General features: G+C 39.4%; 1 protein-coding gene across 6 annotated transcripts in view; it reads right to left on the bottom strand.

Annotated features, from left to right (window-relative positions):
• ARHGEF12 (Rho guanine nucleotide exchange factor 12) overlaps positions 1 to 26,337 on the bottom strand; it is a 187,322-nt gene that overhangs the window by 35,132 nt on the left and 125,853 nt on the right. For all 6 annotated transcript variants that reach the window (XM_075190668.1, XM_075190670.1, XM_075190671.1 and 3 more), the window contains 7 exons: positions 23,818 to 23,972; positions 22,870 to 23,016; positions 21,705 to 21,790; positions 21,490 to 21,615; positions 5,707 to 5,821; positions 1,364 to 1,464; positions 920 to 997 (listed from right to left, as the gene is read on the bottom strand). In XM_075190668.1, the coding sequence (XP_075046769.1) occupies positions 920 to 997; positions 1,364 to 1,464; positions 5,707 to 5,821; positions 21,490 to 21,615; positions 21,705 to 21,790; positions 22,870 to 23,016; positions 23,818 to 23,972 (808 nt within the window). The remainder of the gene's footprint in view (positions 1 to 919; positions 998 to 1,363; positions 1,465 to 5,706; positions 5,822 to 21,489; positions 21,616 to 21,704; positions 21,791 to 22,869; positions 23,017 to 23,817; positions 23,973 to 26,337) is intronic.

Below are 26,337 nucleotides of genomic sequence, written 5' to 3'. Positions count from 1 at the left end.
AATTTTTGAAGCAAATAAACATTAGCTCAATGTTACATGAAGTTTGCTCTGTTTTACTTTTAGTGACAAATTAAGGTTTCTACCTACTATTGCTGGTAGTGTCCAGTGAAAACCAGACACCAAGACACAAGAGTAGAAGTAACAAAAAGTAGCCGGAGACTAGCGACATTATTACATAAATAAAGGGACTAGTTAGGATGGTGTATGGGCTACAAAGTATTATCATTTCATAATTTAATTCATTACTCGTTAACTCCAATAAAGGGGTTAACACCTTGTTTGCATTTTATCTCAATTAAATAAAAACTTGAAAACCTGTTTCAGCATGATTGGAGCTTTAATCATGTACCAGTAGCAAGAAAGGTGTGGTCATGACCACCTTCAGAAGCCTAGTCACACTTTTTTGTTGTTTTTCTTTACAAAGAGGATGATGTACCATAAATGCAACATGCAAAAACTAGTAAAGAGTAGAGCATGTAGAGCTCATAGTCTTATCCATTTTCTAACAATGTCTAGAGTGTTCGTACTGTTCACACCTTCAGATAGGTGAAATACTGGAAAAATCAGGTTTTTGTATGGAAGATATAGAAAGAAAAGCTTAGCTTAGTACTTTTTTGCAGTCTATATCTGTATTAAGAATGGATTAAGCAAAAAAATAAATTTTACGCTTAATAAAAACCTGGCCTATTCAGACATATTTTGAAACCTGCTTAGTTTGTATATTGTTTGCAATGATTGATTCTATTAAAAGGCATTTGAGAAATAGTCCTGTCTTTTACTTCCCCATCCAACTTGGAGAACTGCATTCAACGGAGAAGGAGAGGTAGTGCTCCAATTTCTACTAACAGATTAAAGCTCAACAGAGATGCAGAGTCTGTGATGTATGCAGTAGATGATTGTTTGTAAAGAATGTACTTACTCTCAGCTCATCAATCATTGGATACTCCCCTGGTTTTAGGCAGGTCAGGTCAAGTTTACGTTGGTAATCCTCCAATCTCTGAAAACAGAAACAAATATTTGTAATAATTGATACTTTCTAGTGGCTGCAGGCTGCATCACCTCTATATAGTGTTTATTACAGCATAAAAACAAGTGACATTTATAACGCCTTAAGAAAGTTCACATTGGGTGTATCTCTACCCTGAAAGTTTGGTTTTAAGTTTCTCTGGTTTTAAGTCTATAACATACATAACTTTATAAAAATCCCTAGCTATCAGCGGTCATACACAAACATCTGTGGTCTGCTGGATTATAACAAAATAGCAATATTAGAAGAGTAATTACATCATAGCAGAGTGCTATTGTGACATTTCACAACCAGACAGCCAGAATCCTTACAGAAGATACACCAAATAAGCCTCACCTGCTTGTTCTCTGCTTCTTTGACAGCCTGATTGACATGATTAAGAATCTGTCGGCAGTGATCCGCAGCCTTTTTTACCTTTTGTTTCTCTTCTGGTTGGTCTAATGGGAAAGACGACTTAATGAGGCCATCACAGAAACTGTAAATTGACCCACATGTGAAGCATATGAACATATATGACACTGCATTATATCCTAATATTTGAACTGTCATGACAACAAACTTTATTAATGAGAAAGTGTCCAATATGTATAGTTTGGAGCAAAGAAGGGAAAGGGGGAACATGTTAGAAACTTTCAAATACCGTATATACTCGAGTATAAGTCGACCCGAATATAAGCCGAGGCACCTAATTTTACTACATAAAAGTGGGAAAACTTATTGACTCGAGTATAAGCCTAGGGTGGAAAAGAGCGCTAATGTAAAAACCTAAATAAAAATGATAGGTTCCCAATCCTAACCTAAATAAAGGGGTAGGGATATAAATGTATGAACGGAGACAGAGAGACAGAGAGACAGAGAGAGACAGGAGAGAGACAGGAGAGAGACAGAGAGAGACAGGAGAGAGAGAGACAGAGAGAGACAGGAGAGAGAGAGACAGAGAGAGACAGAGAGAGACAGAGAGAGACAGAGAGAGACAGAGAGAGACAGAGAGAGAGAGACAGAGAGAGACAGAGAGAGAGAGACAGAGAGAGACAGAGAGAGAGAGACAGAGAGAGACAGAGAGAGAGAGACAGAGACAGAGAGAGACAGAGACAGAGAGAGACAGAGAGAGAGAGAGACAGAGAGAGAGAGAGACAGAGAGAGAGAGAGACAGAGAGACAGAGAGACAGAGAGACAGAGAGACAGAGAGAGACAGAGAGAGACAGAGAGAGACAGAGAGAGACAGAGACAGAGAGAGACAGAGACAGAGAGACAGAGACAGAGACAGAGACAGAGACAGAGACAGAGACAGAGAGAGAGAGAGAGACAGAGAGAGAGAGAGAGACAGAGAGAGAGAGAGAGAGAGAGAGAGAGAGAGAGAGAGAGAGAGAGAGAGAGAGAGAGAGAGAGAGAGAGAGAGAGAGAGAGAGAGAGAGAGACCTTACCCGGCAATGCGTTCCAACAACAGGAAGTGCGTTCCAAATGCCGAGCTTTATGTGTTGGAACGTATATGCAGAAGTTGAAGCCGAGGGACCGGACACCAGCTAAGTTCACCCGTGTATAAGCCGAGTGCTGAAAAAATCGGCTTATACGCGACTATATACGGTATATAAGGTACAGGAGGAAAACATTCTTCAAAAGGATGAGAAGTACTAGACCACAAGGACATGCACTAAAACTGGAGGGAAGTAGGTTCAGAGGAAATTTGAGGAAAAACTACTTCACAGAAAGGGTAGTGGATAAGTGGAATAGCCTCCCATCAGAGGTGGCGGAGGCTAATACAGTAGAGCAGTTTAAACATGCTTGTGACAGATAATAATATCCTTATAAAGAATAAATGATCAAATAGGGTTTAAGGTACCATAGGTTAATAAAAAAAAAAATGTCATTCCTCTCCTGATTTCATCCACTATAAATTCATCCTTTCATCTTACAGAACTGCCCATTAAATTGCCAAACATTCTTCAAATCTCTAATATCCGCCCAGTCTTCTAACCCACGTTGCCTCTTTGCCACTTTCAACTTCTCTGCCCACCTGCACCTCCTCCCCTTTCCTCCCTCACTACCCATCTTTTTCCACCTATTTCAAAGATTATTTCCTCATGTTAAATTCCAGTCACTCCACCCACCTTCACATACACTCCCCAATGCACCCTTAATTCATTCTTTTCAGTAACTAAAGACGAAGTCTCTGCAATTATCTCACCCTACAACCTGTCCCCTCAACCCTATTCGTTCCCAACTTTTCACTCCCTCTCCTCCACTGCATGCCCACTTCTATATCATCAACTTGTCTCTCTCCACTGGCACATTTCCATCCTCCTTTAAACATGCGCTCACCTCACTAATTGTAAAGAAGCCATCTCTTCATCCAGCCTCTCTCTCCAACCACTGTCCTTTTTCCCTCCCCCCCTGCCTCCAAACTACTTGAACAATTATTGTACAAATGCTTGTCTCACTTTCCTCTCATTCCATTCTCGACTCTTTGAATCAGACGGTCACCCCCAACATTGCACTGAAACTACTCTCACAGAAGTTATCAATGATCTACTTACTGCAATGTCTAAGGGTCATTTCTCCATACTCATTCTCCTGGACCTCTCTGCAGCTTTTGATAGGTTGATCACCGTCTTTCCTGGTTTACTTCCTACCTATCGAACTGCTCCTTTAGTGCTTTTACCTTTGGCACATCCCTCGCATCCACAAGGTTCTGTTCCTGACCCCTTACTTTTTTATTTATTATACATCTCGTCTCTTGGTGGGGTACTAATCCAATCATCCGGCCTCCAATACCACCTCTGATGACTCCCAAATCTATATCTCTTCCTCTGACCTCTCTCCTTCTGTACTATCTTGTGTAACCAACTGTCTTTCTGCTATCTCCAGATGAATGTCTCTACGCTACCTTAAGCTCAACATGTCCAAAACAGAGCTTACTATCTTCCCTCCAGCCAGTCACCACCTGCAATCAAATCTCCCTTACTGTCAATAACACCACAGTTTCCTCCTTCCCAAGCCAGCTGCCTAGGTGTCACACTTCACTCCACCCTCTGCTTTATTCCTAACATCAAGACTCTCTCCCAATCCTGTCGACTCCACCTTAAAAATATTCCCAGAATACGCCCTTTTCTTACTCAACATGCTACATAAACTCTTATCCACTCTCTCATCATCTCCAGTCTTGACGCCCATATATCCACACTTCAATCCATCCTAAATACTGCTCCACATCTGCTGTACCAATTTGCAAATCCCTACACTGGCTCCCTGTGTCCTCCAGAATCAAATACAAATTACTCACCATTACCTATAAAGCCCTCAACAACACTACTCCCTGCATACATCTCAAACCTCATATTAAAATACTCTCCTTTCCGTCCTCTTAGATGTAGATGGAATTCCCTACCACGCTCAATCAGACTATCCCACAGCCTTCAAATCTTTAGACGCGCTTTGAAAACCCATCTCTTTTTTAGAGTTGATCCTTTCCTCGAAAACATTCACACTGATGCACCCTCACAACTGTCCCAGTCTCCACTCTGAACCACATTTGCGCCTCTTGTTTCAGCTGTGCCCTCCTCCAGTTAGAATGAAAGCTCTCTAATGAGCAGGGTCCTCCATACTCCATGTCCGTGTTTATTTTGTCTACCTTGTAAGTCCCTGTTTTATGTATGTACTGTTTTCCCTACAGTACGGCGCTGCAGATCACTGTGGTGCCTTACAAATCTACAGTAATAATAGCAGGACAGGGACTGATGTGAGTTCTCTCTACAGAGCTGCGGAATTAGTGGCGCTACATAAATAGATGACAATAACTGTATTGTCTTGACTTACAATGAATGTGCTGCACACTGCTGTGTTTCTGTGAAATCCTTGATCAACAATCCAAGTCACCAACTCAGAGTTGAATCAATGACTAAACTGCTGTGTCAGTGCAACGTTTGCCTCTAACTGCAACAGACAATCTGAGCACAGAATTTGTCTTGCGATAGAATTTTTTTTTTCTCATCATATACAGAACAGTACAGTGCACTAAGACAGATTGCCATAGCAGCTCTCAATCAATGGCCGAGATCAAAATTGATGTAAACAACTAAAATTACTAATTAAGCTCTTTAAAATATTTAAAGAAATAATTAAATATATTAATTGAATATATGTGTGTTTTTTGTTTTATGACTTATGCTCCAATTTAACAAGTGCAAATTTTAGTACTGCAAAATGTAAATCTTGGTATAAATATATTTTTGCAGTGAGGAAGAAGATGATTCATGTCTAAGAAATGTTGTTTTGTTACTAAATATAATAACAGCCACCATTACATTGGAATATAAGATAAAGATTTAATTTGACTTTGTCAGAGTAGTATACAGATGCAAAACTATGAAAGGGGAATAGAATGCATGCTGTATTCATGCTCTAACCATGCTTTTCTCCTGCAACTTGTGAATGCAGATGATCAGTTTACCATACAGCCAGTGACTCTTAGGTAAAGGCCACTTTACAATCCATTTGTGATAGGAAAAGCAGCACATTTGGTAGCTTGATGCACACACAGTTTTGAATCTTTGTTCAGTTAAAATCAGAAGAAATATTATTTTCTTAGGCACTCATATGGAATACACACCACTCTTTATTTAAATTTCTAGTTATAAATTTGCCATCCCCTTTTCAATCTCTTTCATGCGGAACAGACGTACCGGAATACTTGGCAATGTTGTCCAACAGGAGGGGATACTTTGTAAGTCTTTGCATCTCAGTTGGAATAATGTCCTTCAGCTGCAAACGCCTGCACAGAGGATTACACTCTGCGTCCTGCAAGGATGCATTTATCATTGTTAAGACTGATTACACGCACCAGCAATTTATGTCAAACATCAAGTACTTAACTTTGTTACTAATTACATGACAAGAACAACTCATGTTACTACAAGTTCACTTCATGCCCAGTATATCACTGTAGTTACAGAGGCCAAATAATCTATTATTTCAGCCCCACTTAATGGGCACATAGATAGCTGACCAATAAATCAGACTTATTAATTTCTTTCTAGTATGAACTTATATCCCATATTTGAAATGGCCTACAATAAAAAAAACAAAAACAAAACACACACATAAAAAACAACTTAATGCAGACCCAACTCTTAAAGTAATACCATAAAAATATAGACCCATTTAATCCTAATGGATCCAACAGAGATAAAGGATATATCATAAAGTAATAAGTGTCCTGATCTAACAATTTCTGAGTTAGTTCTAAAGCAACTGTCTACCAATATTTCCATTAGTATCAGTTGTTACACCTAGGCAATAATAGGTCCTATACGTTTCTCTTAAGCTTTGTACATAGAAACAATATTTTAAAGAGTTTAAACTATATTTTTAAACTTGTTATGACTCAGATCCCCTCCCAAAAGCATTTAAGCCAAATGGACTTTTTCTTTTCCGAATCAGAAAGTTTTGAGTTTTTAATTTAAAAAAAAAAAAAAAAAATTAAAATAATAGTACTAAACTAAGCCCTCACAGGGGCAAACAACAGTGTAATGAAGATCAACAGCGAGTAAAACAATGACAGGAGGCATAAGCAATCAAGTATGCAGTACATGAAAAGACAGGGAAAACAAGACATATTAGCCTTGCGGAGGCAGAATGCACCACTGGCTCAAGCCAAATGGACTTTTAAACACACACACACTCAATACTAACTATTCTCAAAGTGCACATTACCATGTTTTGATTCAGAGGTATAGAAGTGAAAGTCTATAGTGTTTAACTAGCAGGTTTTTTTTTTTGTTTGTTTCCTTTTAAATGCCCATACTTATGAGCCCTTATCTATGTAATTATTTGATAAAATAATCCCACTCATGCACAAATCAGTCAATTTATTATCAAATAGCTGCATATCACTGAAGAAAAAGATTAGGGGCCTGAGTTATTAAGGATCTTAACTTAAGAAACTTCTTATTTCAGTCTCCTGGGCAAAGCCATGTTACAATGCAAGGAGTGCAAATTAGTATTCTGTTTTGCACATAAGTTAAATGCTGACTGTTTTTTCATGTAACACAAATATCAACTTTAAATTTCAGTGTACAAATAAGCTATCAAGTATGTGTGTGCTACATGAAAAAACAGTCAGTATTAAACTTATGTGCAAAACAGAATACTAATTTGCACCCCTTGCATTGTCACATGGTTTTGTCCAGGAGACTGAAATAAGAAGTTTCTTAAGTTAAGATCCTTAATGAATCAGGCCCTAAGTTAGGACCTCTAGATCATTTTCATTTCGTTTTGTTTGCATACGACATGCAAAATAGAACATGCAGTATAAGACACAGAAAATAATACTCAAACAATATTGTTACACATTACAGTAGGCATGAATTTTAACTTAACAATATTACACAAAACAAGAGAGTCTTGATGCTGGAACTACCTGTTACACACCTTTCCACCTGAAACCCAAAACACAGAAAAACAACCTACACATATAGGAACAAATGGTGCAGCTGAAAATCTAGCAACCACAAAAATGAATTTATAAACAATAAATATAAGATTCTCATTTGTATAGTTTCTTAATAGTAAAGTTCTATATATGTATATCTGTTCGTAGAACCCCAAACCCATAAAAAAAGGAATGTATATAGTGTAATATGTTCTATTTCAATGTAACTGCTATATGCAAACAGATTAAAAAACAGCTTTTGTTGCATATCTCCCTTTGTGAATGCTCTTATTAGAAAATATGTTTGCGCCTGTAGTGAAATTTCTTTTCAGCATATCTCCACATAGCCAAAACATGTTACTTGTTCCTCCAACCTCGTTACACAAAATCAGGTGTGATTGCAACAATTAAGAAAGAAAATATGGTGTAACACTTTAAATTAAAATCACCTCCGTGAAAGACCCTGCCCCTAGAAAATCAGTGCAACCCCTATATTCTTTCCAGATAAACAGTAACAAGAATGTGTTCAAAACACCTCCGTATTCAGTGGGACAAACCGCTTTGTAAATGCACTTATGCGAAATAAAATCTTTGTGAACATGTAAATAGGTTTCTTTGCTCTCCTTTTATTCCACTGTTCAATATGGGTTTCTCTGGTATCCTTTACTGTTGTAAATACAAATGAGAATCTTATATTGGTGACGATAAATTTATTTCTATTGTTGCTAGACTACCAGTGCCAACATTTTTTCCTATGTGTGTAGGCTATATTTCTGTGTTTAAGGACTAAGATGGATGTAATGTGGGCTGCAGGTGATTAGTAATGTCAGAATCCAGTATTTTGTTTTGTGTAATATTGTTACATATGCCTATATTGTAACATTCAAGTAGAAAACTGAATGCGTCTAAAACCAGTTATCATCATCATCAGTTTATATAGTGCCAGCAGATTCCGTAGCACTTTACAATTGGGACCAAACAGTAATGAAACAATACTGGGTAATACATACAGACAGAGCGGTAAAAGGGCCCTGCTCGCAAGCTTACAATCTATGGGACAATGGTTTGATACACAAGGGTAAGTGCTACATCATATTGAATATTTGTCCAGTTAGAATGCAAAGGTTACAAAGTATTTAGTGGGCTGTATATGCTCAGTCACACAACTACGTTGCTCAATGGGTTGTTGTTTTGTGTTAGCTGTGTAGAGGGTGGTAATAGGGTAACCTAGGAAGATTAAGAGGGAGGTAGAGAAATATCATACATTTGTCTGAAGAGGTGGGTTTTCAGAGAAAGCTTAAAAAGTTTGAAGACTAGAGGAAAGTCTTATTGTGCGAGGAAAGGAAATTCCACAAAGTGGGTGCAGCCCAAAAAAGGTCCTTTAACCGGGAGTGGGAGGATGTGATGAGACTGGAAGAGGGACACAGATCTTGTGCAGAACAGAGGTGTCGAGTTGGGAGATATTTTGAGACAAGTGATGCAGCATGATGTATATATAGAGTTAATGTGGGAAACAAAGGATAGTTGTGAGTCAAGGATTACACTTAGGCAGGGAGCTTGCAGGTGGGATTTATGGTCATGTTGTCAACAGAAATAGAAATGTCAGGCAGGAAGCTTCTATTGTTGGGTGGGAATATTATTAGTTCTGTTTTCGAAAGATCGAGTTTGAGTTGGCAAGATGACATCCAAGATGAAATGGCAGAAAGACAGTCAGTAACGTGAGACAACACAAATGGTGAGAGATCAGGAAAGGATAGATAGATTTGGGTATCATCCGCATAGAGATGATACAGAAATCTAAAGGAGCTTATTAGTTTTCCAAGAGAAGTGGTGTAGATAGAGAATAGCAGAGGACCTAGTACTGAGCCTTGTGGTACTCCAGCTGATAAAAAAGTGGAGTGGCAGTTATTCAGCAGCTTGTGTATTTAGCTGTCAAACCACTTTAGGCTGGTTAAAGCACCAGTAACACTGTATATCAAATGTGATTGCGTTTGATATTCGACAGTTCTAAACACTTACACTTGTGAGGGACAAAAAGGCTAGCCAAAGTGTCTAAATGTAAATAGACTTTCTAATGCCATGAAACCATTAACAGATATAGCCACTATGTGACTGTAGGGGTGCCTTGCCTTCTAACATCTAGATTTCCCCAACTATTTTCCCCAACTATATAACGGGAGAAAACATCTTCATATGTGAATAAAGAATCCTGTATCTAAATAATATGTATTCCACTTTATAAATATTTATACTGTATTGATGTTTATTTCCAGAGTTGCCCTATATCTCATTGCCACTTGTCTCTGCGAACATAACACCTATGGTATTGAATACAACTCCCAATAATACTTGGTATAATAATGAATCAGGCATTTAGCATGAGCTATTTACTATGGATGAAACAGGTAACCTATTCAGTAACTTATCACTATAACCCCTTAGTATTACTGAGGTGTCTGTCTTTCTTATAAGTCATGCTGTTTTCTAATGTAGGATCCTGTTTATTCAGACAGAAAAGTCCCATAATAGCTAGTAATTGCTCTTGGATGTTTATGAGAGAGAAAGTTATTCTTTACCCTTCTGTGGAAATAATAAAAATCTTTAAGCAGATTATTTCCTTTTTCATTTACTGGATAACCACAGAATTGCATTAAGTGTGCATCAGATGTGATGGTTAGCAGAAAATAAGATCAGATCCTATAAACACCACTTCTATTGGAAAATTAAGAGTGACTATTATATTAAGGTCACATAACAAACTCTTCTTAAGGATTTTATTGCCACAGGCAAAACTATTGTATTGTGTTGCGAAGGAAGCTAGAAAGATATGCCTCCGTGTATAGACTTCACAATGATGTTGGTGAATAAAATAAATTTTATCCTGAATTACAGACTGCATTTGCAGAATATCAAAGTGAAACATGATACACTGTTAGCCCTTAAAGGAGATAACACCCAAAAACATTATTAAATGTATTTTAAGGTTACTTACACCTCCACATCTTACGTATGCACATAGGGACTGGCACATGTCCATAAATAGACAAAATTGGCCAGAATATCCATTAGATTAGATGTCAATATTAGTAAGAATGTAGGGATGTGCACCGGCGACTTTTGAGGTCTCGTGTTTTGGATCCGGATTTTCATTATTTTTGGGGTTCGGATTTGTCTCGCAAAACACTTGACGAAAGGTCTCGGTTCGGATTTAAGGTTTTGGATTCGGATTTTTTTGGGAAAAAACATAAAAAGTTTAAAAATCAAGTTTTTGGGCTTATTTTCACTCCTATGCTATTAGTAACCTCAATAACATTCAATAACAAGCATTTCCACTAATTTACAGTGTATTCTGAACACCTCACAATATAGTTATTAGTCCAAAACGTTGCAACGAGGTATCTTTCTGGACTGCGTAGAGGAGTGGGTCACCACAATATATAAAATAAGAAAACCATCAACTTGTATGATTTGCACCAATAAATGTACCTGGACTGCGTAGAGGAGTGGGTCACCACAATATATATTAAAAACCCTGAACTTGTATGATTCGCACCAATAAATGTACCTGGACTGCGTAGAGGAGTGGGTCACCACAATATATATTAAAAACCCTGAACTTGTATGATTCGCACCAATAAATGTACCTGGACTGCGTAGAGGAGTGGGTCACCACAATATATATTAACAACCCTGAACTTTTATGATTCGCACCAATAAATGTATCTGGACTGCGTAGAGGAGTGGGTCACCACAATATATATAATAAGAAAACCATCAACTTGTATGATTCGCACCAATAAATGTACCTGGACTGCGTAGAGGAGTGGGTCACCACAATATATATTAAAAACACTGAACTTTTATGATTCGCACCAATAAATGTATCTGGACTGCGTAGAGGAGTGGGCACTGGGCACCACAATAAAATATATAAAAAACCTTCAACAGGTCTGCATTACACTGCACATACGGCTGCTCCTCCACCCTCTCCATCATATACATGTTGGAGTTTTAGCGTGTGACAACCTCTTGTTTTTGATAATGTCAGTGCATTTTGAATATTTTTCAATTTGCCCCACACCACTGAATGTACTTTATCTATGATACGCATCTATCTATCTTGACTGCGTAGTGTGGTGGCCCCGGTACACAATTTGGTACCGAGGCCACAATATAATTAAAAAATCGGGCATCAACTGTCACCGTTGTTTAATATCTGATACACCTAAATATGGACTGCACAGTGGAGTGGCCCTGGTAGTAAATTTGGTGCCGGGGCCACAATACCTCCTCCAACTTCCAAGTGTATTGTTTATAAAGACAGACAGCGTCGAAGTGGTATTAGTTGACTTTCTTAACCCTAAAATTGTCCCTGTTGCAAATATTCGTGCAATGGACAGTTACTTTTTTATTAAAAGACTCAAGCTTTCAAGTGTAGTGTTTATAAAATATAAACAACAATACAGTAGTTTTAGAGCACGTCAATACCTCTTGTTTTAAATTATGACAGGGCATTTTACTTTTGGTTTAATTTCTTGAATTTGTTTAAATTTGGTTTTACTTTTTGAACATGGCAAACGACTGTTGATTGGTCATATAATGCAAAAAAAAAAAGTTCCAAGATGGAATTGTCCTTGGGCCCTCACACCCACCCTTATGTTGTTGAAATAGGACATGCACACTTTAACAAACCAATCATTTCAGCGACAGGGCCTACCAAACAACTTTGGCTGAAATGATTGGTTTGTTTGGGCCCCCACACCAAAAAAGCTATTCTTCTCTCCCTGTACAGACTAAACAGGCTCTACTGAGGCAAGATGTCGTCCTCATCCTCAACCTCTGATTCCTCTCCCCCTACAGTGTGTACTTCCTCCTCATCACACATTATCAATTCGTCCCCGCTGGACTCCACAACCACAGGTCCCTCTGTAGTATCTGGAGGGCAGTGCTGTACTTCATTGAGGAATTGATTATTCATTTTTATAAACATCATTTTTTCAACGTTATGAGGAAGCAACCTCCTTCGCCGCTCACTGACCAGGTTCACCGCTGCACTAAAAACTCTTTCCGAGTACACACTGGAGGGGGGACAACTCAGGTAAAATAGAGCCAGTTTGTACAGGGGCTTCCAAACTGCCTTTTTTTCCTGCCAGTAACAATATGGACTGTCTGACATGTCTACTTGGATGGTGTCAGCAAAGTAATCATCCACAATTTTTTCTATTGTGACAGCATCCAATGCAGCGAGAGTAGACATGTCTGCAATGGTTGGCAGGTCCTTCAGTCCGGACCAGATGTTATCAGCATCCCAGCCAGTGCCTCTTTTGGGAAAACTGAGCTTTTTCCTCGCAGCCATAGATGTGGAAGAAAATGAAGGTGGAGCTGTTGGCATGTCACGGTCCTCTTCAGAGGACAATCTCCTGACCAGCAGGTCTTTGCACCGCTGTAGACTTGTGTCCGCCGGAAACCAAGACACAACATACGCTTTAAACCGAGGATCGAGCACGGTGGCCAGAATGTATTCCTCTGACTTTAAAAGAGTGACCACCCTCGGATCCTGGCAAAGCGTACGAAGGGCTACATCCACAAGAGCTACATGCTTGGTGTAATCGCAATGGCTTACCAGCTCCTCCCTCACTTTCTCCAGCTGCTTCTGCAACAGCCTGATCAGGGGAATGACCTGACTCAAGCTGGCAGTGTCGGAACTGACTTCTCGTGTGGCAAGTTCAAATGGCTGCAGAACCTTGCACAACACGGAAATCAGTCTCTACTGCGCTTGACTGAGGCGCATCCCCACTCCTTTGCCTATGTCGTAGGTGGCTGTGTAGGCCTGAATGGCCTTTTGCTGCTCCTCCATCCTCTGCAGCATATAGAGGGTGGAGTTCCAGCGCGTCACAACTTCTTGTTTGAGGTGATGGCAGGGCAGGTTCATCCTTTTTTGATGTGCCTCTAGTCTGCGGTAGGCACTGGCTGAATGCCGAAAGTGTCCAGCAATTTTGCGCGCCACCGCAAGCATCTCCTGCACACCCCTGTCACTCTTGAGGTAATGCTGCACCACCAAATTAATGGTGTGGGCAAAACATGGGACGTGCTGGAAATTGCCCATATTTAATGGCCGCACAATGTTACTGGCATTGTCTGACACCACAAATCCCCATGAGAGTCTAAGTGGGGTAAGCCACTGGGAGATAATTTCCCTCATTTTCTCTAATATGTTGTCAGCGTTGTGCCTCTTATTAAAGCCTGTAATACACAATGTTGCCTGCCTTTGCACGAGCAGCCATTTTGTAGTTGCTGCTACTGATGCAGCTGTTGCTGCGGAAGGGGATGCATCTACCCAGTGGGCTGTCACAGTCATATAGTCCTTCGTTTGGCCAGAACCACTTGTCCACATGTCCGTGGTTAAGTGGACAGTGGGTACAACCGCATTTTTTAGAGCACTGAGGACACTTGATCGTACTTCTCTGTACATTTTTGGTATCGCCTGCCTAGTGAAGTGGAATCTCGACGGGATTTGGTACCGGGGACACAATACCTCCATCAACCCTCTAAATCCCACTCCACTGATGGCGGACACCGGGCGCACGTCTAACACCAACATTGCAGTTACAGCCGCAGTTATACGCTTTGCAATAGGGTGACTACTATCGTATTTTGTGGTCATGGCAAACGACTGTTGGACGGTCAATTGTTTTGTGAAAGACTTAGCGGTCTTACGACTTCCCCTCTGGGAAGATGACCGACTAACAGCAGCAACAGCAGCAGTGGCAGTAGTAGGCGTACCGCTGCAGGATTCCTCGGATGAATCCCGTATTGAGGAGGACTCAGTCTGGCTGCTGACTTGGGCTGCAGGACTGAATCTGATGGAGATTGTGGAGGAAGTTGACGAGGAGGGTGTTGCTGGTGTGTATCCAACTGGACCACGGGATTTAGGTGTCCCTGTACCGATGAGGGTCCTAGCCCCAGTTCCTGAACTAACCACTGAACTATGAAGGTTATTCAGGTGACGTATAAGGGAGGATGTTCCTAGGTGGGCAAGATCCTTACCCCTGCTTATTTGAGCTTTACATAAGCTACATATGGCCATACATTGGTTGTCTGGATTTGGATAAAAATAACTCCAGACCGAAGAGGTGCATTTTTTGGTCTTCTGACCAGGCATGACGATGGGCTTTTTCATCCCATGGACATCAGCTGTTTCCCCCCCTGGTGCCTCATTTACAATAACCACATCACCATCCTCATCATCAAGTTCCTCCACAGCGCCAGCTACATCATCAATAGCCTCCTCCCGAGCCACCTCTTCCCGTACAGTGATGGGAAGGTCAGGCTTGACAACCACCAACATCCTTGGACTCGCCTTGTGGATTTGTGATAATTTCTCTTTAGAAGGCAGAGTTGTTTGCTGTTTTGTTGCTGACAGCATAACTCTCTTCAATTTTTTGTAGGGGGGGGGAGGAGGAGGAGGGCTAAGATCCGTGGGTGAAGCTGAACCACTAGTCATGAACACGGGCCAGGGCCTAAGCCGTTCCTTGCCACTCCGTGTCGTAAACGGCATATTGGCAACTTTACGTTTCTCCTCAGATGATTTTAAGTTTCTCTTTTTGCTACTTTTTCTTAACTTGGGCTTTTTGGATTTTACATGCCCGGTACTACGAGATTGGGCATCGGGCTTGGAAGACGACGTTGATGGCATTTCATCGTCTATGTCATGACTAGTGGCAGCAGCTTCAGCATTAGGAGGAAGTGGGTCTTGATCTTTCCCTACTTTATCCTCCAAATTTTTGGTCTCCATTATATGTAGCACAAGATACTGCAGAATGTGTGAACTTGGTAATATTGCAGTACCAATGGACTTATACTGCTGGATTGGTTTTGCAAATTTGGTTATAATTATATATTTTTTTTTTTAATTTTAATTTTTTTTTTACTTTTTTTTTATTTTTTAAAAACTTGGGAATAATGGGGAAATAACTATGCCCTTAGAAGCACAGAGCACAGGACACAGCACCACTGGACTGAACAGGACACGGCACAGGACCCAGCAGCACTACGGAACTCAGCAGGACAGAGCACAGGACACAGCACCACTGGACTGATACTGCAGAATGTGTGAACTTTGTAATATTGCAGTACCAATGGACTTATACTGCTGGATTGGTTTTGCAAATTTGGTTATAATTATATATATTTTTTTTAATTTTTAATTTTTTTTTACTTTTTTTTTATTTTTTAAAAACTTGGGAATAATGGGGAAATAACTATGCCCTTAGAAGCACAGAGCACAGGACACAGCACCACTGGACTGAACAGGACACGGCACAGGACCCAGCAGCACTACGGAACTCAGCAGGACAGAGCACAGGACACAGCACCACTGGACTTTTACTGCTGAATGTGTGAACTTGGTAATATTGCAGTACCAATGGGCTTATACTGCAGGATTGGTTGTGCAAATTTTGTGGTAATTAAAAAAAATTAAATTAGTTTTTGGTATTTTTTTTAAATAACTTTTTTTTATTTTTTTTTAACACAGGGGAATATTGGGGAAATAACTATGCCCTTAGAAGCACAGAGCACAGCACACAGCACCACTGGACTGATACTGCAGAACACAGCACAGCACAGCACAGCACAGAACTAAACAGCACAGCGCGAGATCTACCAGGACAGAGGACCACCTAACACACCCTCCCTCTACCCTGATCAATGCCCGAGTGAAGATGGCGGCGACTAGCGGGGAATTTATAGGATCCGAGTATCGCGAGATCCGACAACGGGATTATGAGTCAGAGCCTCAGTTTCAGATTTGAATTTGGCGCCAATACCCGGATCTGTCTCGGATCCGACTCGGATCGGCAACGTTCGGGTGGGCTCGGATTTCAGAAATCCGAGTGCGCTCATCTCTATAAGAATGTGCTGCACACTTGTATGACGCAGGTTTAGAATGTATTTGCCAGGGTGCAGGTGTGTTGACCAAACAGTTATATGGTATTATGCAAATCAAAAAATATTGTACAATTCTCCCTAGGAAATGCTGGGGGTGGGAAAGCCTAGCTGGTGCAGTATTAGAGCCATATGTACATTTAACATAACAAGGTGCCATCTACAGAGAGTGGAAGAAAAACTACCCAAAGGGGGTGGTAATGCAAGATTTACTGACCGAATATAAAAAAATAATCGGATGTATTACTTAAAAGCTATGATGTTCTATTTATGATGAGCAAATTACCAAGTTGGGTAGATTGATCAATGAAATGAATCTGATTGCAATGTACTGTATACAATAAGGAATGATTCCCACCAACACCACTATGCGATTAAAATGGCACTTGCACATTTTTTGCCATGATCAATACATTTGGGGGGGTATTCAATTGTTAGCAAGACGCGATAAAATTTCGCGCTCGAAAAATAAAAAAAATTCTGCGCTCGTTTATTGCCGTTGGAGCGCTCGTTTTAAAAACAAACTCGCTCAATGCAAATGTTTTTTTGCATCCTCCGCCTCGCGCTCTACTATTGGTCCTAGCGAGTTTGAAATCTAAGGGGAGTGTTTTACGCAGGCAGCTCAGTATGAAAAAATAATGCAGCCAACAGCAAACTGTCATTTGCTGATAGCTGTTGGCTGACTTGGTTGGTGACTGCTGTGGCTTGTGACTCCTGAGGCTTGTGACTCCTGACTGCTCTCCATTGCTCTAATCTTCGAAATTGGATTAGTGAGTTGACTCTACACTGCACTATACACACTATTTTTTTTTAAAAATTACATTATTTGAAAATATTTTTTTTTTTTTTACAATACAGGCAAATACACACAAGAATATACTACAGACATACCACACTTATTTAATTGCACCCACCACACACACACATATATCTCATATATATATATATATATATATATATATATATATATATATATATATATATATATATATATCATCATCATTTATTTATATAGCGCCAACATATTCCGTAGCGCTTTACAATTGGGACAAACGTAATAAACTAATAAACAAACTGGGTAAAACAGACAAAGAGGTGTTTATATATATATATATATATATATATATATATATATATATATATATATATATATATATATATATATATCTATCTATCTCCATATATATATATATATATATATATATATATATATATATATATATATATATATATATATATATACACACATTTAAAAAAAATTTTTTTCTTTTCCCTGTATTTAAGCAATTGCAGTTTTGTCTTTTTTTAGGATAAAAATTGAATTAGTTTGCATTTACTTCTTTGCAGTCTACCTAGATTGTATTGCACGTAGTTTTGTCCCTTAAAAATTATAATATAATTTAGTTAAAATACAACTGCATATATTTTTATAGTGTTAGATTATTTTTTTCCTGTATTTCTAAAATTGTATTATTGTCGTTTTTCCCTTCAATAAATTTAATTAGTTATCATTTAGTTTTCTGTAGTTTACATAGATTGTATTTAACCTAGTTTGGTCCCTTAAAAATTATATTATAATTTATTTTTAATACAACTGAATTTTTTTTTTTAGTCAAGTACTTGTGTAGTTTAATTAATTGTTATTACTAGTGTATTATAGTAGGATATTGTACTGTAACCTTAGGCAAGTGTTGTTAAATAGTCAATAGTTTTTATTTATTTTTGCAAAGAAAATTTATTAGAGTAGCCATGTCTAGGGAGCGTAGGGATTCTTCTTCTTCTTCTACACAGGGAACCCAAGAAGAAATTGTCAGCAGTGGCGAGGAATGGAGAGATCGACCTGAGGAGCGCCAAGAAGAAAGAAGGCGGCAGCAGTTTGTGAGCAGCGTGCAAGCCAGCACAAGCACCCAGCAGCAACATCTTACAGAGAGTGGATCTGATGATGAAGAAGGACCATCTGTAACACGATCCAGGCGCTTCAAACTTGAGGAGAATGAAGTCCTTGTTGCTGGGGTACTGCAACATTACGAGACACTGAAGGATGCCCAATCGCTGAAGGCGTCCTTCAAGCATAAGCAGAAGATTTGGTCCCAGATTGCCTCTGCTGTGTCCGCAGTAGGTGTTCGAGTCCGATCAGTTGCGGTTTGCATGAAACGCTTTCGGGACTGCAAGCGCACCACGAAGGCAAAAGATGCACTATTTTTATATGATATTAAATTGGTGTAAGTGATTAATTTATATGTTAATTTTGCAAACTTTACAGACAGACAACACCAAGCACAAATACGATACTTATCTTTAGGAAATCCTGGATAATCCACCAACGAACACTACTGGAAAATGCTCAGAAAGATTGGTATGCACAAAAAAAAACACCGAGGCAACAGTCAGTTCACCACAGAGCTGATCACCACAACTGTACACTCAAGTGTTTGGAATGAAAAAAAAAAAAAAAAGTTTCAATACAATAGGACTGCACCACTGATGGATTTTTTTAAAGGGGTAACTTTGAAAAAATAATTTATTATTTACACTGTTATTTTATTTTTAAAAAAGTTCTTTTAAGTTTTCAGGTTGTTTTAATTAACTTTTACACCTAATCTTCAGTTTAGTATCTTTTTTTAATAACTAAAAAAAAAAAATTTTTTTCTTTGAGCAGACCAAGGAGGTGTGAGATGAAACTGCAGATTTCACTTTTTCACACTCAGCGTTAAAAAACAATTGAATAGCTTTTCCCGCTGAGCATTCACATCCAGCCTATACTTTAACATTGACAAACGGTTGGAGCGCGATAACACCGTTTCGGTAAAAAAAAACAAAACAATAGAATTGAGGGAGAAGTTTCCGCGCTCGAAAAAAAGGAAAAATAGCTAAAAAATGACTTAACGCACTCGAACTTCAAAACTCGCTAACAATTGAATACCCCCCCCTAGAATTTTAAAAACATCGAACTGGTTCCTTTTTTTCAACCTCATCAACTATGTTACCCTGGTTGCTGGTGAGTTTTTGGAATGATCCATGCTCGAAGGACACAATTCCTTAAATATTTTTCTAAGTAGTTAAACTGTTCATATGGATTTAAAGGATTGTCCGTCAGATGCCTTTAATTCCCTTTTCTTGTAACAACTTCAGAAATGTAAAAATTTGTGCGCTTACTTACACCTTACAATGCTCCTTCTGGATCTAAACCATCACTTGGGAAGCAATCCATATGCCCATACTGTACTAAAACAGTTTCCCTGCATACAATTTATTTTCACAATGTTTAAGAGTGCTGGCCATCATGTCTGTCAGGATCCCTACGCTTCTTAATATATTAATTAGTAGTAAAATGAACATAAGTTTATCCATGTACCATGAGCAACTAAAACGACAACAAGCACTACATTCTGTAGTATAAACAGACATCAGACTCAAACAGCTTGTCCCTTCAAATGTAGCATTTTCTTTCCAAATGTAAAACATTAGCTAGAGTGTAAATTAAAATTGTGCTCACCAGGAAGGATGCGTGATTACAGCACTTAATGATCAGTAAGAGTATATCTGTAATTATCAGTAAAGATATCAGTAGTTCAGCTTCTGTAAGTGTAGCCATGAATTAGTTTTAACAGAGTCATTTAAAATTTAGATAATTTGTCTCATAAGATAAAGAAGTTTCCCTCATACTTAGGTTGCTCTGTTGCTATAGGAAAGTTGAAATATGTTTCAAATGTAATACAAATATGTTTAAACTGGTAATCCCAAAAAAAAACCCAAACATTAATCACTGTGGCAGTCTAAGCATCATCTTGGTAATTACAGTTTTTCCCTCAGGCTGCTAATAATGATTTATAATTCTGCAGTGTTTGGCAATGTCATTTGGATAGCTTGGCAACCACAGTTGCATGGCACATGATGTAGTAAGCAGAGAGGCTTTGGGACCCCCTCTGAGCTGTAGATCTGTGTGTGTATGTGACTGGCAGCCATACTTATCTGCTCTCCAGAAAAATTATGAAAAGAACATAAGGATTTGTAGGAAGACAGTTAAGAAAAATGATTGCTAAAAAGGTACTTAACTTCCCATGTAAAGAAACAAATGCTATGTGAGAATGCTACTTTATTTAGTACATGAGTGCTATCATGCAATCTATGACACAATTAAACAGGAGAGTAATGTATGAAGTTGAATGTTATAAGTCAAATAGAATTGTGGTTTTATCACAATGGATTAGTGGTTAGCACTTCTGCCTCACAGCCAGGGCCGGATTTACCCGGGGGCTTTCTGTGCTAGAGCCCAGGGGCCTCGGGCATCTGGGGGTCCCTTTAAACTATTTTAACTTGATTTGTTGTTTTTTTTTAATTTCTGTGCATCGCCGTCATTCATCGGGTCGGGGGCGTCCCCGTCTCAAACTGTCAGGTCATGGAGAATGGCAGGCAGCTAACATCTTGTGAGAGCGAGACTGAGTCATAGTCTCACGTTCACGAGATCTCCTCAGTAAGGAGCTTACTGCGCACCGTCGAAGCAATACAGGGGAGTGACCAAAGAACGTCTGCTGCAGCCTGCAGTGAAGAAAGGATGGATCTGGACCACATGGAATAGGAGGTAAGCGCTTTCTTGGAGTACAGGAGGAACGGAGCAGAGCTATTATATTATGCTGTATTATACATATCGGGGAGGGGGAGGGGGGATGGGGTACCCTTTGCCGGGGGACCTCAGAGTACCCTTAGCCCGGGGGCCTGCATTCCCTTAATCCGGCCCTGCTTACAGCGATAGGGTCATGAGTTTGATTCCCGACCATGGCCTTATCTGTGTGGAGTTTGTATGTTTTCCCCATGAATGCGTGGTTTCCTCCGGGTGCTCCGGTTTTCTCCCATAATCCAAAGACATACTAGTAGGTAGATTGGCTTGTATCAAATTGACCCTAGTCTCTCTGTCTGTCTGTGTGTGTGTATTTATGTTAGGGAATTCAGACTGTAAGCTCCAATGGGGCAGGGAATGAAGTAAGTGAGTTCTCTGTAGAGCAGTGCGGAATTAATGGCGCTATATAAATAAATGATGATGATGACAGCTTGTAGCAGCATTTCTGTAAGGGAAACAAACTGAACATACCTGAACAAACATTAAGAACTTGGAGTCTTTCTTCTGTCGTGACTTTATCATCTCCAAAGCAAAAGGCTGGTTACTACAAAATGTGGCTGTTGCTTGCCTTATTTTCTCCTCTTCAGGTCCACAAAACTACAGACACAGAAAAACACTGTCAGACATTTTTCCACAGAATACAGGCAAATGTGAAAAATCATATGATTGATGTAGAGATGATATACCCAGCTTAGAACATCATCTCCAATCTGTTTAATAACAGAATTTTCATAACGATTTCTGACGGCTTTCATCTGTTCTTTTAGGCCAACTAAAAAACAAACATAAGACACTCAAAAGATGCATAAACAAAAAAACCCACAGTGTTATTTTAAGCCAACCAACAGAAAAGGTTTTACTTGACCCAACATAATCCTGTGATCAAATCCATAAACTGGGGTGTCCTTGCACATGCAGGTTTCAGTAACAGTAGGGTACATGCAGCAGGTGTAGCAGTGTACAGTTAACAGTGATGGAATTAAGCCATCTTGATTAAATAAAATAAAGCTTAATGTGTAGTTCGTCTTTCCACTCTCCAGCACAAATTACTTACGTTATATGTCAATACAAACCACATTGTTTCCACACATCATATGTGACAATGTGATTATATTTCCATGTAATGTCTGCAGAATGATACACTTGTGCATCACTAGTCTGACACTCTTGCACTGTGAAACACCCACTATTTGCTTCTACTGCACCTACACTTTTTTTCCCCACAAAAATTGAATTATAGAATCTATTCACTGATGTAATGTTGCTAATTACTGACATTAGACTAACAGGGATATGGTGAGACCCACATGATTTAAAAAAAAAAAAAAAAAAAAAAAAAAGCCAGTCTCTTTCCCATATATAAATAAATACAATCATGAAGTGATGAGTCTCCCCCCCTCTTCCTATTATTCAGCAATCAATAGACTCCTGCATTATGTGCAGCTAGCTGTCAAGCATGATCACAGTAAATTCCTGTACATACAATTGTAAGCAACTGATCCCAATGCTGGTGCAACAAATTGGCCATTTGGACTTCAAAATGTAAAATATATACAAATGTGTGCAGCCAGTTCAAGGACAGAAAAATGCATTCTGTTTATCATTACAGTCATTACTATCTCTTTGTTGCCACATTACAACAGAGATGTTACTAAATGGCCTATTTAGTAAGAGTGCAAAATTGCAAGTGTGCTGTATCTCATGGCAACCAATCAGAAAACAGCAATAATAAGTCTAATGCATGTTCGACTACACAAATCTAATCAGTCGCTATATGTTAATGTACATTTATGCATTTACATAATTTTATTACAGAGATCTATGGGCTACAGCTTTCCCTTTGTTACTAACCATGAAGCAACAAGATCTCCTCCAAATTGGAAAACACACTTCGAGTTTCAGTGGGTGTTAAAATATTTTCTCTTATAACTCGTTGATGAAACACCTGATTGAGGACATTAAGTGTACGGACATGCGCTCGTTCGGTATAGAACAGTTCTGCAACATAATACAAGAGAGAATTTTACAAAATATTTGAGCATATGAAGATTAAAAATACATAGGTTTCCAAGGCTGTCCATAGCTAGCCTAATTATCCCAAACAGGTGAGACAAACAAGAACTTGCTCATTTTGAAAGATTAGTCTGTTTTGACCAGTGTTGCACATGAACAAGAACACACATAAAGACAGCATAGGAAAGCCTAGGGACAGATATGAAAATCACTAACTTTGAACAACAAAAAAGTTTTGTGTATAATACACTTTAATGTACTTGAAAATGGGATGGACCATTGTCTTTGTAACATTAAATCCTCCCTATTTTCTCATCTGCCTCAATTTCAAGTATACTGTATTGATCTCCTTACCCTACAAATGTTCACATATTTCTATAGGATATGATGTTTAAATAACCTGCCTACACATTTAAAAACATTCACACATCTTCCCAAACATATTTGATAACGGCTGCTCTTGTGAATGATGCACTCAAACTCTGTATTCTCCAGAGACTAGAGTAATTTGTAGGCAGCTTCATAATTAGATGAGAACGCAGCTGCAGTGAAATCATTTTGGCTGCTTTTGAATCATGATACTTTCCTAGAGCAGATTACATGCAGTATTACGCATTAAAATTTTCCTGGCCTATTCCCTTTTCTGTTTTACTTGCTGAAAGGGCTCATTTAATGCACCATAAAGAAATAACATACGTATTCTTGCTGCTAGCCAATGCATTTAATGTATCTAAAGTAATGCACCATCTTGCTTATTGTAACAATTGTTAAAGGGCTCTTCCTTACCATGTATGACCTCTTGTTGTTTGATCTCATGTGGTTTCAGCCCCTGTAGAATATCTTTGCTCACAAGCTGCTGCCAGTTGGGAGGATCCATTTCCAGGTCTGGATCATATAGTTCATCTTCACTTTGAGTTTCACCGAGACCCATGCTGTCCAATCTGCAAAGGGTTTGACATGGGAATTATTTCTTAAATTTAGTGTGAGATCACAATGATGCCAGCATATCACTTATTTTGTTAACAGTATATATTTGCTTAAAATGAGAAGGTTTAGTTAAAAATAAGAGCATTAAAATGGCATCACAAAGCAATACATTTATGGCAAGTTGACACAATTATTTTTGAAGTCTATAGATGGTGATTGGCTTAGCTCCATCTACATACTGGCTTCATTGGCTTGCAGATTTACATTTAAATCTCTACTTACAGGTATTTTGCCTTTTAAAAGCAAAAGAGAACCAGAATAGAGGGAAAAGGACAATGGAATCACCCCAAGCACCATTGGGCCTCTTGGGTAAATACTTAATTCTCTGAACATCATTTTAGTTTTAAAAATGTTAAAAACACCTTTGTACATTGATGTTTAAAAGGCATTCTGCATTTTCCATAAAATTCAATGGGCACATTATATAACACGCCCCGCAGCACGTGCAGGGCGTGAGGCAAATGGGACCCAACCACACTCCTCCTATGTCCAATGTGGCCATTTCCTTAAAATTTGACTTTCCATCCACGTTGCTGTTGCCCTTTCTTGCTTGTGATTAATATGAAAGGCAAAGTATAAGGCTCCACCGCATGTCTGCCATTTGCCCCTGAAATATGTTGCTACTACTTTACAGGATTGAGATCAGTCACCACAGTGAAGTGGTGGATATACAAAGAGCTGATGTTTTTCACAATAGCCAAACACTTCTTTCTCAATGGTGGCATACCACACCCACTGTTTCAGTAGTTTTCTATTCAAATAAGCCACAGTGTGCTCCTACCCAAGGCCGGTTCCTTACAGTCTAAGTCCATCAGTCGTACAATAAAGTTGGTAACATAATTTGGAGCCATTAGCACTGACGATCGCATTTGGGCTTCTTTCAATGACCGCTCACAAGTGGGTGCACAGGCCACATATTTTGAATTCATTTTTTTGGTGACATCTGTCAAGGGCTTGGCTATAGTGCTTGAGTTGTGGCAATACCCTGCAGTCCCCAAGAATGCTAGCATCTGTCCCTGGGTGGAGGGCTGGGGGCTTAGATTGCCTCTAGCTCCTCTGGTTCTGTCCAAACTGCCCCCCACGCAAATCCCCATCTGACACTTATCTGCCCTTATTGCTAGACCTGTAAAGCTACCCCATCTTCTCTCAAGTCTTCCTAAAACTTGCCTTACATGCTTGGTAATGGTAATTAAGCCCGAGAAATGCCTTCAAAACTTTCCAGTTAAAGCGGGGAAGGTGGCTTATGCATTCTTCATCCTTATGACCTTTACTCCATTAAGTCTGTATGAGTTTTAGAGTGCTAACCATTCTAGAGAAGCTCTGGGATCAGTGGTGTCTATAGTATTGACTCAAGTGTGAAAACATACTTTCCTCTGGCAACTCCTCTAACAAAGCATCAATGCAGGGAAGGAATTGGGCATTAGGCACTGTCACATCGATTCATACTGAACAAGACCTCAGACTTCCATAGCACAGACACCAGCTGCTCGCTCTTATTTACACCAAACTGTTTGCCCCAGCACTAACTCTATATCACCATTACCTTTGACATGCTTGAGGAGGTCATGTAAGTCACTACCTCTGTTTCTCCTCAGTAAGCAACAAACTGCAGGTTGAAGACTGAGACTGGTAGACTCTGGTGGCACTTCCCGATAAGTAAACAGGAGTTGTGGAAGGAATCATTCCCTGCCCCCACTGCCTGTAGCATCTGCTTCAGAGGCTAGTTGAACTCCTTGCATAGTCCTGGGGTGATACAGAATTTACTCACTCTGTACATTGGACCAGTTCAAACAATGTAAAATCCTACTCTTAAATATTCTTAGCAGCAATCCACTACTTTTTCTGCAATGATTGTGGACAGAGCCAAAGCCTTGGGATACTGGGTGGCAAAATCCACCACAGTGAGAATATAAACTCCTGCCCCAATTTACTAGACATAGATAGGGCACCTAATAGGTCCACAGCCACTCACTGAAAAGGTTGTCCAACTTGAGGGCAGCATGAGCAGTGTGGCATCAAAGCCACTAAAGTGTCATAGAAGAAGAAAAGATCCAGACAATGACATTCCATGCAAGAAAAAGTTCTTTCTTCAGGTGCTTAAGCGTACAGTACCTCCTCTGATATCCAGCCACAGGAATTTCATAGACAAATGACAGTTGTTTTAACCCCTTGTGGGGCCACCAGTTAAACTTGTTCCCTGAAAGGTCTATGCTTTTCTACCTTCATGGCTACCCTGTAAATTAACTCCTTATCCCAGGTCAGATTCCCCACTTTCATCCCTGAAAAGCTAGTGTCAGCGTGGTGCCTCCAGGCTTTCAG

This window comes from Mixophyes fleayi, chromosome 11, assembly GCF_038048845.1.
Source record: "Mixophyes fleayi isolate aMixFle1 chromosome 11, aMixFle1.hap1, whole genome shotgun sequence".
Lineage (NCBI taxonomy): Eukaryota > Metazoa > Chordata > Amphibia > Anura > Limnodynastidae > Mixophyes > Mixophyes fleayi.
The sequence above is the reverse complement of the archived record's forward strand: the minus strand, read 5'-3'. Positions and strand labels throughout refer to the sequence as shown.